The 14,330-nt window shown below is 36.3% G+C and overlaps 1 protein-coding gene across 8 annotated transcripts in view; it reads left to right on the top strand.

Annotated features, from left to right (window-relative positions):
* mask (multiple ankyrin repeats single KH domain) overlaps positions 1-14,021 on the top strand; it is a 47,940-nt gene extending 33,919 nt beyond the window's left edge. For 7 of the 8 annotated variants that reach the window (XM_046624441.2, XM_046624442.2, XM_046624443.2 and 4 more), the window contains 11 exons: positions 509-684; positions 1,413-1,545; positions 1,632-2,374; positions 3,337-3,657; positions 3,798-3,992; positions 4,251-4,398; positions 4,576-4,786; positions 5,810-6,633; positions 7,525-8,784; positions 10,912-11,100; positions 11,197-14,021. In XM_046624441.2, the coding sequence (XP_046480397.1) occupies positions 509-684; positions 1,413-1,545; positions 1,632-2,374; positions 3,337-3,657; positions 3,798-3,992; positions 4,251-4,398; positions 4,576-4,786; positions 5,810-6,633; positions 7,525-8,784; positions 10,912-11,100; positions 11,197-11,220 (4,224 nt within the window). In that variant the 3' untranslated portion in view covers positions 11,221-14,021. The remainder of the gene's footprint in view (positions 1-508; positions 685-1,412; positions 1,546-1,631; positions 2,375-3,336; positions 3,658-3,797; positions 3,993-4,250; positions 4,399-4,575; positions 4,787-5,809; positions 6,634-7,524; positions 8,785-10,911; positions 11,101-11,196) is intronic. The other variant, XM_046624444.2, reaches the window with a different exon arrangement.
* The last annotated feature ends 309 nt before the right edge of the window (positions 14,022-14,330 follow it).

Here is a 14,330-nt window from a genome sequence, read left to right as displayed (position 1 = left end):
ATCGGTTTCTAGTCACTTCTTCCAAATACTCGCAAATACTACACTATTGCTATTGCCTGTAATCTGCCCTAGTCGAGCTCTTCATGTTTACATAAACTTTATCTGCAAATAAATACATGCACTTTTAAGTAAATAGATAAATAATAACAAGAACAATAACATAGTGGTAATAGTAACAATAACAATATTTGTATTCAACATAATACAAAGCGCACTTGACAAAGATCTAAGGATTATGTAATATGAAGGGCACTAATGATTTTCGGGTGACATGATCTGGCTTTTCCAGAAAATAGGTACATGGTTAGCTAAAGAATCTAACTCTATCACTAAAACCAGTGACATTTTTAAAATTAATATTTTATGACGTTTTCGTGGTTAAACTGTTTTTGACCTGACGGTACATCTGATGTTTCCTTAAAATAAACTATGCGATCTGATCTGGATGAAAAATAATTTTGACAACAATATCTGTATGGTTTACGAGTCATTGCATAATTATTTTTAGACGGGATTGACACCGTTGATGGAGGCTGCCAGTGGCGGATATGTAGAAGTAGGGCGAGTCCTACTCACTAAAGGCGCGGACGTAAATGCTACTCCAGTACCCTCTTCTCGAGATACTGCACTCACCATCGCAGCTGACAAGGGTCACTGCCGATTTGTAGAATTACTACTCTCTCGGTAAGTGAAAATATCAGACTTTACAGATTACAATTGTTTGTCATCAAACAACTCTAAATTTTAATACCTCCACAAATATATATATATATATATATATATCTTATATATATATATATATATATATATATATATATATATATATATATATATATACACATGCTGTGAAGGAAAGTTTGACGAAACATTTTAAAAGTGTTGCTTAGTTTTAAATATTTATCCTAACCGCACGATTGAGAGGGAAAGGATGCGATTTCAATTAATCAAATACAAATTGCAAATTACAAATATAACTTGTAATTAAGTCGAAATAAATTATAAATTATATAGGTTTTCTTTTTGTTTTATTTTTTAGAAAAACATATAATTTAATTTAGATTTGTTGTGCTAACTATAATTAAGTTTATATATGATAAAGTATGTCTTACATAAAGATACAAATATGATTTGTATTTTACTTTGTCCTAATTGAAGGACACGAACGTAATATAATTACAAATTTAATTAGGCAGTGCCCAATACTGCCTTTGGGAAACATGTCCAAGGGTTCCGTATTTGGCTAAGCGTAAGTCAAATATTACTTGAAGTGTCGGAATAAATCACACTTTATGACTAATTCCCAGTAGAAATTCCTATTTATTATGAGTTGAATTATTTCATGTTTTGTTACGAACTAGGCAGCTCAGCATGTGGTTAAAGTAATTATTAAACAATGATCATTCTGTCCATAGAGGGACGCAAGTGGAAGTTAAAAATAAAAAAGGTAACAGTCCTTTATGGCTCGCGGCGAATGGAGGTCATCTCAATGTTGTTGATCTACTTCATCATGCGGGTGCAGACATTGATTCGCAGGATAACCGAAAGGTAAGACACCTAAAATACTACAGTGCTTCCAAGCACTCCAGTCGTGCTTTCTTGATTAAAATTGATACTTGTGAATGTGATTTCAGGTATCTTGTTTGATGGCAGCATTTCGCAAAGGCCACATAAAAGTGGTGAAATGGATGGTAAATCATGTAACCCAATTCCCAAGTGATCAGGAGATGACAAGGTATATAGCAACCGTCAGTGATAAAGAGCTGCTAGAGAAATGTCAAGAATGCGTAAAAATAATCCGAGCTGCCAAGGAGACACAGGCTGCGAAGGCGAATAAAAATGCAACTATACTTTTGGAAGAGCTCGACATGGAGAAAACGAGAGAGGAGTCGAAGAAAGCAGCTGCGGCACGTAGACGCGAACGAAAAAAGAAAAAGAAACTTGAGAAAAAAGAGGAGAAACGAAAACTTCATGAAGAGAATAAGAAAAACGAAACGATTTACGAAGACAAAGAAGATGGTAGTAAAAAATCAGGAGATGAAGAAGGAGATAGAGGTGAGGATAGCGAAAGGGAGGGTGGAGATAATTGCGAAAGGATGGAACATGTACCTTCTCCGGTAAACAGAAGTCCCGAAGATCCTGATAAAGAGGAAGGGGACAGCGGTATTGATGCCAATAGTCAAGGTAGCTGTAGCAGTAACGATGTCAAAGCTAGAGAGAAGAAGAAGGATAAGAAAAAGAAGAAAAGTAGTAGCCCAAGCAATAACGAAAAAGAATTGTCGCCTCACAGATCCCCGAAGGCACTTCTAGCGCCTAGTTCAAATATACCCCACAATTCAATCACGCCAACAAAGTCGCAGAGTAGTAACTTTGACAAGTAAGCCAAATCCGTTCTCACAGCTTAAATATACATTTTTATCGTAAATTTATTCTACGTCTATTCCCTATGTTTGCAAAGATGTGTGGTTGCGTTTGTGAATAGCTGTAACAGATAATGGAGAGACTTTAGTAGAGGCTTGTATGGGTCAATGTAACTAACACAAATATTCACGTAATAAGCAGCCACAGATATCCTATAAATTTTTCGTGGAAATCAAATTTAAGATTATTTATATTTGGAACGGTCCAGCTTGTGGAAATTAAGCAAATACGGTCCTTGTTCCTTGATGTCGTAAAAAATTATGGCCCGCAGCAAGTCAGAATTGTACTGATAGACACATGAGTCAATTTTCCAATATGCAACGGGTTACAAATAACACCCGAAGTTGCGCTTGAATCGCAAGTTATGTTGGTTTTGCGCATGCGAAAGACCAGATGTGGCGTACTAATTGGAAAGTTTCTTCAATTTTGTACATTTCATCTTTCAGTACTTGAGGGAAAAATAATTTGGCCGTATATTTTAGTTTTCCATTCAAACAAAGTCGAAGCAGATATAACAGGTTGAAAAGAGTCACTGCATGATCTCATCCATGCTACAGTATATCTATCATATATCAAAAATAGTGAAAGTGTGGATGCTTACAATTTTTACAATTATCATTTGTAACAGAATTGAAAAAATACCACCTATTCATTTCGAAATATTCTAATTTATGTACATATGAGGACCAGAAATATTTTTCCTTCAAAGTTCTGTGTTACAATGATCACAAATGCGAGAAAGTTGGGTCGGTCACAATTGAGCTACCTCCATAACGTTATTTCTTATTTTTTTACCAGCTTGAATGTGTCCTATTGTATCTAACCAAAAACTCAAGAGAAACGTGTGGAAAGTGAAAAACTAATTGTACTCTAAAACGAAAGTAATTAGGTTTAACGAAAAGTTTTTTTTTTTTGCAGAAGAGTATCATCAAATGATATTGGTGGAATGCCTAGCACTTCTCCATCTGTGTCCAATACAAGGGCAGCCACAGCAGCGGCGGTTAGTTCGAGTGAGCGAAAACTCAAAGGGCAACTTGTATTTGAGTCATCAAGGCATCCAGCCGATAGGGAAGATTTCGAAGCCACTGGTAATGAGACGTACATGCCGGGCAAGGGGAAAAAGTCTTACAGTATTCAGTATGATAACGACAGTCTTAATACCTCTACCAAGTCTAATAATTCTACCAGCCCCAAACAGGGTGGGAAACGGGATGAAGGCTGGAAAGAAGTTGTTCGAAAGTAAGCACAAGATTGTTATAAATTGACCATTTATTTTTTTTACCTCAACTTGAAGCGAAAAAAGAATTTTTTATTAGCCAAATATTTTCGATCGTTTTGTTTTTGTTTATTACTAAAATATGGTTGCTCTTATTTAACAGGGGGCAATCTGATGACTCTGGAAGATTTATGAACTCACCGTTCCGTTCGAAGAAAGTCTCTGTCCCTTTGAATGCCATTAGTAGGGTAATTGGTAGAGGGGGCAGTAACATAAACGCCATTCGCGGTGCAACTGGAGCGCACATCGAAGTCGAGAAGCAGAGTAAAGGCCAGGGTGAAAGAATTATAACGATAAAGTAAGTAAATTATCTGTGAAATTTTCGATAAATGAACTTGGATGTGAGTGACTTACTATAGTCTTGGATATTTATAAGATTGTGGAACGAGCTTTTGATGATGCAAAATAAATGAATGCGTAGACTGGCATTCTTTTTCCATGAGAACTGCAGAAAGCATTAAACATGCGTCTAAAGACGGATACTTCACGAGTCGAATTTCATTTGACATTATAAAACCCTTGAAAGACCTAGTATCATTTCAAATCTTTGTTTCAGGGGATCATCCGACGCTACGAAGCAAGCACACTCGCTGATAGCTACATTGATCAAGGACCCCGACGTTGACATACTGCAGATGCTACCAAAAACTAAGCTCGCTGTTGTCACTTCCTCGTCTTGGGATAAAACTATTCCTGCTCTCACGGTAAGTTATTTATTTTTTAACAATTTCACTTTTCTATTAATTTTGGAGTTGTAAGAGTACGGCGTGGCGAGGCGTTCGAAAATTTTGCGATTGTTTTGCATAAGAATATAAATACGATGATCGTCGTCAAAATTGTCTGCACAGGCATAATTGATCACAAGTTTTATTTTTTCATAGGCTACAAAAACAAAAATAGGACCAACAAATAAACCTCCTAGTCTGGTTTGCAACGTTGGAGGATCGCAGATAAACAAAGCTGGCTACATGCCAGGAGTAGCATCTGTTGGCCAATTGTTACCGAACCTTCGAGCATCATCTACTGTGAAAATTGCTGGAGCCTTTCCTGCTTCCATACCGCGAGCAACTGCACCAAGACTAGTCGCAGCAGGTATGAAGCAATTGATATGCTTGAATTCGTATATTCGGATTGATCAACTTCTTGGAGTTTAAAATTCATAAAAAGATGATATATGTATTCTAGGAATACAATTCGACCATTGTGAAAAAGCTAGGTTTTTAAAAGAGTTATTCTTTTCGGCGTTTTTTTTTTTTTTTTTTTCCAACTAGTTTTCTGTGACAGAAAAATGACAAAAATCATGAAATGGTGAGACTGAATTTAGCTAACAATTGAAAAAGTCGAACCGTTTTCAGAAACCGAAACAGTTTTTACCTTTCAAGTTTCACTGCATAAATTTTGACAAATTGATCACTTATTACCACGTTACTTGAGAGATACAATATACCCAAATACAGATGAACTGTATTGCATTTGTCGTAAATATTTAACCCTTACCGGTCTTTGAAATTTTTTTCAACTTTTTAGTTTGAAATCCTAGAACTTTGCTATCTATGTCATTGGGTTGGTGACGAAGATGACACTACTTTCGAGCCGATGTATCGGCCTTCCCGTCCTGTAGGGGTTAATTATAAATTTGAAATGAAACTCCACGGAAAAAATTTATGTAATTTGTGGAATTGAAATGACTTATGAAAATTTTGAAAAAATTAAGCTTTTTCAAAATTCATAGCAGCATTGTACTTTCGATACTAAAAGTCAGTTTTATTTCCGGGCAATTCGTTATTATATAAATCTTCAACGTTAACGAAATCGTACGCTAAGCTTTAAGGGAATATCTTGATGTGTTGACACAGAAATGGTTTCAAATTGCAGCGAAACCTGAGTCTAGTTAACGTAGCATTCTAGTGTAAAATAGAATAATAGCTTTTCGGCTCTTCCTAAGTTCACCAGCCTACTTATGTGAATTATTAATTTCAATTTGTTGTTGATAAAATCAAAAACTTGAAAATTCTCAAATTAGAAAAGAAAAATTCCTCAAAATGGAAAGAAAAAAAAATTTGATACTAGAGAAATTATTTTTATCCATTATTTGAAAACTATTTTGTTTTGTAGCTGAAAAACGAGCACAAGCCGTTGCGGCGGCTCAATTAGCTTCGTCGACTAATACAAAGACAACAATGTCATATACAAGCGCAATTATGACTGCAGGGAGAGCAACAAAGATCGTAACAACAAGTACAACGCAAACATTCGCCGCAAAACTATCGGAAATCACTGCCTCGGCACATACATCTTCTACAATTATGCCATCGTTGCAATCCATTGCACATAAACAAAAACCATCCCAAGCAGCTACTGGAATTACGGTGATGTCGTCAACGGCGCCGACGACTCCTCAGACATCTCCGCAACAAACTTTACCGAGCACATCACCGAAACACTGCCGACCACTGCCTACGCTTTCCGCGCCGCCGACAATGCCATCTCATTATCCAGGAAAAATTCCTTTTTCACCTGGTCCCAACGGAACTCTGCCTTCCATGGGTCAAGGAACGTCGAGCGGGTCAGAGAACACTGTCGTCTCAACCTCGGCAAGCTCTGTACGAGTGACGCCTTCACCTCCATCGGTGACGCAACCTTCGACAATGCAACAGCAGCAACAACAACCCCAACAGCAACAGCAGCAGCAGCAGATACGCAGTTCCACCCCGATCGCACCTTCCATGCAAGAACAACAGCAGCAATCGTCCAACACACCTCTCGAGTACTCATTGTTCAACGACACCTTTACTAAAGTTACTCAACAATCTATGTGGGGAGGCCGGGACAACGAATCCCAGAAAGGAATGAATTTTGCAACTGTTGCTGGTGGCGGCGTAACAGTCAACACTTCCGGTTCATCCAACAATAAGTTTATCGACAGCATTCCTCCTCAGGTTAGTATTGAATATCTTACAAAATCTAAATTGACAGTGTCCATTGTTTACAATGTTTATAATGTTTATACGCAAATTAAAGACCACTGTAATATCTGAAACAGGATCCTTTTTTCTTTAATCGAGCTGACTTTATTACTTGATAGAATAAAATACAATCTATAGCTGTAATAAAAAGGGAAATTTTTCGGCAGATATTATTAAAAAAATGTCTAAATCTACCTCGAAATCAAAGGTAAAAGAATGAAGCTGATCAAACAAAAGATTGTTACATCTTTTGTACATTGGTGGGTCGTATTGCGGGTATATTACTCATGTCATACGATTTCGGAAATATTACAATTTCTCAAACAGTGAACCTTTAATCATTATTAGAGACATTAGCTAACAATTATCCATTATTTGTACTTTTAAAAATTCGGGGAGGTATCTGTTGTATGGCAAGGATTTTCAATACTTATGTTTCTTATTACAATGAAAATTTTAGCCTTACCTCTTTCGGTTATGCTTGCTCACCATCTTGTAGAATCGACTTTATTTTCCGCAATTCAAATTCTAGAATTTTGTCAATTTAGTTAATCAGAAAACAGAATCTCCAGGTTGACTGAGGATTTTTCATACTACATATATTATCAGCTTTCACTGTCATTGTTAATTCGGCTGTTGATCGAAAGATCCTTTTTTTCAATCCTCTGATTTCGACATCAATTAATAAATAGATGAAAATATCAAAATTCACAAACTTTCAAATCTTACAAAAAATTATTCTAGTTTGATTTCGGAAATTAGGATACGTCTTTTGGAACATGTGTTGCGTTTTCCTTCCGTACACGGGATATCACCGTGTAGGTAAGTAAGAAAGTTAATGGCAATTTTCATTTTTTATTCCAGGTGGATGCGTCCAAAGCTCCAGGATACAGAGGCACGACTGTCTGTTCGCCGGTGTCCAGTAAATCAAGCGGCGGGGGCAACAGCACCTCGGGGACTAGCATTGGAAGTGGAGTGTCGCCCTCGGCAGTACACAACCCTATCCAACCGCCGAGTATCGTTCAATACCAGTCATCGAATTATAACGAAGCACAGCTCCCTTCGAAAGCACCTGGAAGTCTGGCGGTAGCGCGTCCGGTCATGCCTCAGCAAAATATTGAAATGGGAGGTGGTATGACGCAATTCAACAGGCCAGTTTTTCAGGGTGATATGAACTCGAGGAACAACGCGCCTCACCAGCCACAGCACGTTATGCCATCAGCTTCGCAGCAGACTCTGGACGTTGGATTATTCAAGGGAAACAATGCCGGGTTCGAGCATCCCAACGTGAATTCGAACCTGTTGAAAATGGTGCCGAACAACGAGGCTCAACCTGGTCACCCAATGATGCCTTTTCACCCTCACATACAGAGCTTCACGCAAACGATGCCGCAGTCTGCATCGGTAAACACCACCGTCAGCATGTCGAGGCTAAACCCTAGAGCACCGGATTTTTCAAGCTCTCTCCATATCAGCAACAAACCACAAGTACCAATGTTCAATGCTGGTGCCGGAATTCATCCAAACATGTTTGCCGCAGTACCTGCACCACCTCCGTCAGCCCTGCAGTCCACAAACTTGGCGATGCTTGGCAATTATCCTTTGGGAAAATATCAGACCCAGACAAGGGGAACCCCGAATGCGAATATATCGACAAACGGTCAAACCCGGTGGCCCTTTGCACCGCCGCAGCACAACAGCTATCCTCCTCATCAGGACCCGATGATGGGTCAAATAGGATTTTCCAATCACTTGGCAAATATGGGCGGTCAGCCTGGAGGTATCGACTTGATAACGGGCCTTGAAAACGGAGGTTCACCGGCGATGTCTCCGTCCTCGCCTGCACAGGTACAGCAAGAAATGAATCAGCTGAAAATCGAAGATCGGAAGGTGCCACGGCCGATTGGTACTGAAAGAGCTTGGAAAAATTATACAACGGGGATGGGACCGGGAGGTGATGCAGATTCTATGAACTGGATGCTTAATAATGAAAAATTAGTTGGATCTTGGGCTAATCTTACTCCAGGAATGGACAGAAATCAAATGTTTCGCTCAAATACTGCATACAATCGTATGTCCAACGTTGACGTCGAACTTCATCAAATGATGGAATCCACTTTCCAAGTATGTCTTACTATTTTCTTTGTTCACTTGGTTAAAACAATATTGCAGTACCCTTGAAATAACAAATTTCCTACTCCTGATTGAACTGTTCAAAGGCAAAGAATTTGATGCGGTGCAGAAACAAAAACAAATATCGCCATAAATTTAACCAGCGACTAGGTATTTGTGAATCTGACATTACGGACGAATAGGACCACAACTTGAATCAAAAATTGGAAATATATAAAAACTGTTTTAAAGACATTCAGCAATTTTATTTGCACCAATTATACTGAACATGAATGCAATAACGTCTGTGTTATGTAACAGAAATGAATCTGAGGAAATTCGAATAATACGTGCTAAAATATCAACGATTTGCAGATATATTTTATAAATGAAAGATTTAAAATGATCAAACTTTGGCGTTGCTGATCTGATTCTCGATATTTTTGGTTTATTTAATTCACTATAAAGATCTGCAAAGATCGCCTGATAAATGTTTAACAAAAGATTATCTCCAGAGTGGGTAAAAATATATTTGTGTAAGTACGGTGGAACAAATGGCTATCACTGTAATGTAAGATTTTCTCGATTTTTTCCGGAACATTTTGTAGCGATCTGGTCAGAGAGCAAAAAGAGCCCACAAATATTTGAATTGGCTCAAAAACAGTTAAGTTAAATAATTTTTAATGTTCCAGTTATCAAATCTTTGCTCAACTTGGTGATATCTCAGATTATATTTTGTTAATTTTTTCAGATTCAATATTATTACATAGTAATAAGAATGTCGTTTCGTTTGTGATGCGCATCACCGGTATAAATGACTTTGCCAAAGATTTTTTCAATGGTTTTGTTTTTCCCTAACTAGAGATTTGGACTGTGCTATGTCCATGCAGTCTTATTTTCTGTATCAATTCTCTCATCCTCATACGAAAAGTGGTATTCGAATTTTGAATCCTTTTTATTTGTCAAAAATACTACAGGCATGCATTTGATCGATCACTGTTGGGTATGATATTTGATATAATGAAACGCTTTGTAGCTTTCTTGGGTTGAATTCTCGATTGTAGGGGCTATAGTAAAGGGATTGTGGAGGGGGGGGGGGGGGGGGGGGGGGTGAGATGAAAGCATACGGAGTGGAGAGGGGGCGATCTTAGTCTGCAATACATGGTTTTCTAATTGATGCATTCAAATTCATTTTTCTGTGTTCAATATTAATATCATGAAAACGCTGAGAAGAAATCTTTTCCTGCATGCATGGCTAGCCTTGCCAGTTGTTCCTTTGGATGGTTTAGAATAATGAAACTTTAACAAAGACTACTTGTTTAAATAATTTTTAATTTTTTCCCCAAATATTTTGCCTTTCTGGGGGGCAGCGAGGGGGGAGGGGGGGCACCGTGGACTACATGAGGGAGAGGGGTCCAAAAGTCTTAAAAATATAGCTAAGCAGTTTATGGACAACCCCTTATTACCAGTTTTTCCAAATTTCTTTAGGTAGAATGCCACATGGTGTACTATTTTCATACAAAATCACATACATATATTGCTTAGATCTAGTCACAAGTAAAAAAATGACTTGGTGGGATTTAAATCTTTGTAATTTCTCAACACGTTTCAGAATTCATATTCAATTCTTGAATTGTAAAGAAGTTGAGAAAAAATGGAGTATTAATTCTGAAAAAGTTGGTGAACTTCTAAATCCACTTTTTATGGTCACAAATCCACGGTAACGTGCATAGTAAAAGATCTATCATTTGTGAAAACGTGAAAAGTAGCTCATCTCAAACTCTCAATTGTCGCTGCATTTTTATCTATACGTAATATGGATCATTGATTACTTGTACCTTAGTTTCAACTTGGTTGGGGTCGAGATAGTTTTCTAACGTTTTAAATCAATTTTCATACAAAAATAAATCTGTGGCCTTGTTAAGACTTTTAGTGAACAACAAAATATCCTATCATTATTCTCCTGCTAAGTGATTGATATTCACTATCAAGAAACTTAAAAGAGCAATGAATAGGCGAAGAGTTGAAAATTTCTCCCATATACCATGTTGTGGCGAGAATAAAAATTCTTTGAAATAGTCTTTGTTCAAGAAAGATTGAAAACTTCTGTGCCTCTAACACGTGTCCAATGCGTTATAGGGTCATATGGATAATCCGCCACCATTTCCTAACGGAAGTACTACTGCACTTTCTATGATGCCAAGTCTGGCTATGTTACCCGGCCAGTTTGGTGCTGCCGGATTACCTGAAATACCTCCGAATGAATCTGCTAAGATGGAACCACCTGCTTGGGGGATGCCCGACTCTGTGCAAGATAAACAGCATACGGTGAGAATCCTGAAAGCGATAGAATGGTCCATATTGTATATTTTAACCGTGGATGGTATTGTTAATTAGAAATAATTTGCTTATTTGCTGTCCTAGGGGTGGAACAAATGGGCGCATTAAATCTTGAAAGCCTTTCGTCGATACCTCGTCTCAAAGAACATGTGGGCTGACAGTACTGGGATATGGAGTAGAAGTAGATTTGAGAAAAAAAAAAGAAAATCCTGGCATGCATTGAGCGATGTTTCTAGTTAACTACATAAAATTACAATACTACCTATATTCATTGACACACAGATCCATATTACTTGTCATGCTAGGTGATAAGATGGTAAATCCTTACTTCAATTTATTGCTATTATCAACTATACTTATTCGATACCAATAATTAATAAATATGGCGTATGTGAACTAACGATGGACCGCGATCAGGATGCGTTTAAACGGCGTTCAATGCGACGGTCGTAACGTCAGTTAAATGAGAAAAATGGAAAAAATGAAGAAAGAAAAATACTAAAAATAAAATAAATGAAATAAAAATACGATTGTTGTCCCACGATAGTTGCATGCTCCGTACGTGCTAATTGATAATGATATGCTGATGATGGTGACTGTTTCATTCTGTCATTGGGACGGTTTACCTATCTGTCTAACTTTATAAACTACGATACTTGCCAGGCTCGTCACAAAAAAGTAAAAGAAAAAAAAATATATTGAAATATATATTATTATGTTGCCTTTGGCTTCTCTAGTAGCAATTGTGTGCACAACGGCTCTTTATCAGTGATTGACTGTTTCATCATGATCAGTAAATAACCTTTTTTGATTTATTTATGTTGAAAGTACCTATATGATTATCTATTACTATTCGCTATAAGAATGATATAATAACTATTTGAAATAATATGAATATACCATGATTATGTAAATAATTAATTTGTGGTGGAATTCCAATTACTTCCATACCGCGAAAAAAGTGAAAATCAAAAAAAAAAAAAAAACTGACGAATGAAAAAAATAACCAAATTGAAGAACAATCCCCTTTTAAAGCATAAAAATAAATGTCAAAAGAATCGACGAGTGGTTGGGAGAGGCTTGGAACAAAAGTAGACTATTTTTGCTTCCACACAATTACAGGATAAGTCGTTCAATTACGTATCATTTGAAATAATTATTTTGCTGAACAATATTGAAAGGGGCACGGGAAAGAACATGCACCAATTAACCATCAAATATATTTGGTTATCTGCTCCGGTATCACTGAAATACCATTGAATCGCCGGGATATATTATTGAAGGTCTAGATTCGTAACTAATTTTTAAGATTCTAGCAAAAGTGTGTTTCTTGCGAAAAACTGATATGAAGATGGGACAACGAACATTGAGTTTATCATTGCTACTTGACAAATGATTCTATGGGAAGTATGCTTATGAAAATATGTTCTCTGCATTAAACACAGAACTTCACGAGACTTACGATATATATACATGATATAGCATTAATAATACCAACATATAAAGTGCTTGGCGAAACACTACTTTTACATATATCTTCCATCTGGCTCCACGAATTACCAAATACGATGTTTTCATTTTACTTAGCAACGTCCTAATTTTAAGAGAATATGTTCGTAACATTTTCAGGTGACAATGCGTAATGTCTGTTTCTGCTGCTGACAAAATTATTACCGATTTGGGTAGTACGTAGGGTAGTACACGATTTGTATTCCGTTCAAGATTGAATTGATCATTTTATGTGGATACTGAAAATTTGATCTTTATCCAACTTATACTGTACCCATTACTATTGCTTTTCTGAAAAAAATGTCATTTAATTGTTAAAACAATGTTGTTGTATTGAATAACGCTGTAACTATGTTTCTTTTGTATTATAAAAAATTTCAGTAAACTTCAATTAAATAAGCAATTTCTACAATCTTGCTTATCATCAATAGTTGAGAGAATTGCCGAAATAACTTTTACTCACTGAATCGTGTAATAGTCTTGAAAAATCTAAATGTTAAAAAAATGCAACTAAAATTATTACATTTCATAATAATTACGAAAAATAGACAGGAGTGTAACAATTCATTTATAAAAACAGTCTCTACTACGAAACGACCGACATTTACAAAAAAGAAACCAACTTGTTACAATTCACTAGGTGAGAGAATCTACCACTCGGAGAAAGATTGCCTTTGACTTATATGGAATGAATACAAAAACCTACGCAGTTTTGGGGCTATACACTTTTTAGAGGCATTTTTTACGAATATCATAAGCGTTGAATTTTATTTTATTTTGTCGCGACAGGTATTCAAAATGTTGGTACTCACGGACATTTTATATTAACAACTTAATCATGTAGGTACTAAATATTGTTTATCGTTGAAATCGGCAATCTATCGCAAAATTAAAATACAACATAAATTGTTACACATTTCTAGTACCATTATTGTTGTACGTAAAGTTTATTACAATTTTAATATAAATAGAACGTCAGCTGCTACAGTCACAGTATGATGCGTAAAACATGCTATGGAACTTTATATACACATTTGGGTGTTTCAAGAAAAAAAAATATTCTTTCTCGAACCACCCAAATACACATGAATATAAACGACATTCGTTTTTAATTGTAAAGCTATAAACGACGTTAGCAAATATTTCAGCAAGTGTTCGATACTGCCCGACGTCTGTACCATGTAATTCAAACGAACCCCGCGTATTCGTTTATAATAATTAATAATTTTATCGATCACGCGATTTTCGTTCCGGTTCTGTGTTAGGTGGAAAATTTTATTTATCTTTAAAGGTATAGACCAGTATGATTTGAATCTCATTTCAAATTTGTTTTATGACAATTGCGATATATGATACAGAACTATTATATGACATATAACAATAAAGCAAATCTATATATATATATATGTCACAATTGAATTTGATTCAAGGGCTCTATGCTAATATTATACATTTCTAAACTCTCGTCGTGACATCATTCAGACACAATACGTATCATGTCTACGAGTATGTTGATTACAACGCAGAAGAAATAATTAATTGTACAAAATCTCCGTTGAGTTAGTCACTATTGCGTATTATATTTAGAGAAAATTAAGTATTTCCCATAAAATTTCACAAACGCATTTTAACGATTTTTTTTTATCACCCGCCAAAAATATGTGTTATTTTACAATTATATCTTGCGATTATATCGCGTTACCGGTCAC

Source organism: Neodiprion pinetum, chromosome 4 (genome assembly GCF_021155775.2).
Source record: "Neodiprion pinetum isolate iyNeoPine1 chromosome 4, iyNeoPine1.2, whole genome shotgun sequence".
In the NCBI taxonomy this organism is placed as follows: Eukaryota; Metazoa; Arthropoda; class Insecta; order Hymenoptera; family Diprionidae; genus Neodiprion; species Neodiprion pinetum.
The sequence above is the reverse complement of the archived record's forward strand: the minus strand, read 5'-3'. Positions and strand labels throughout refer to the sequence as shown.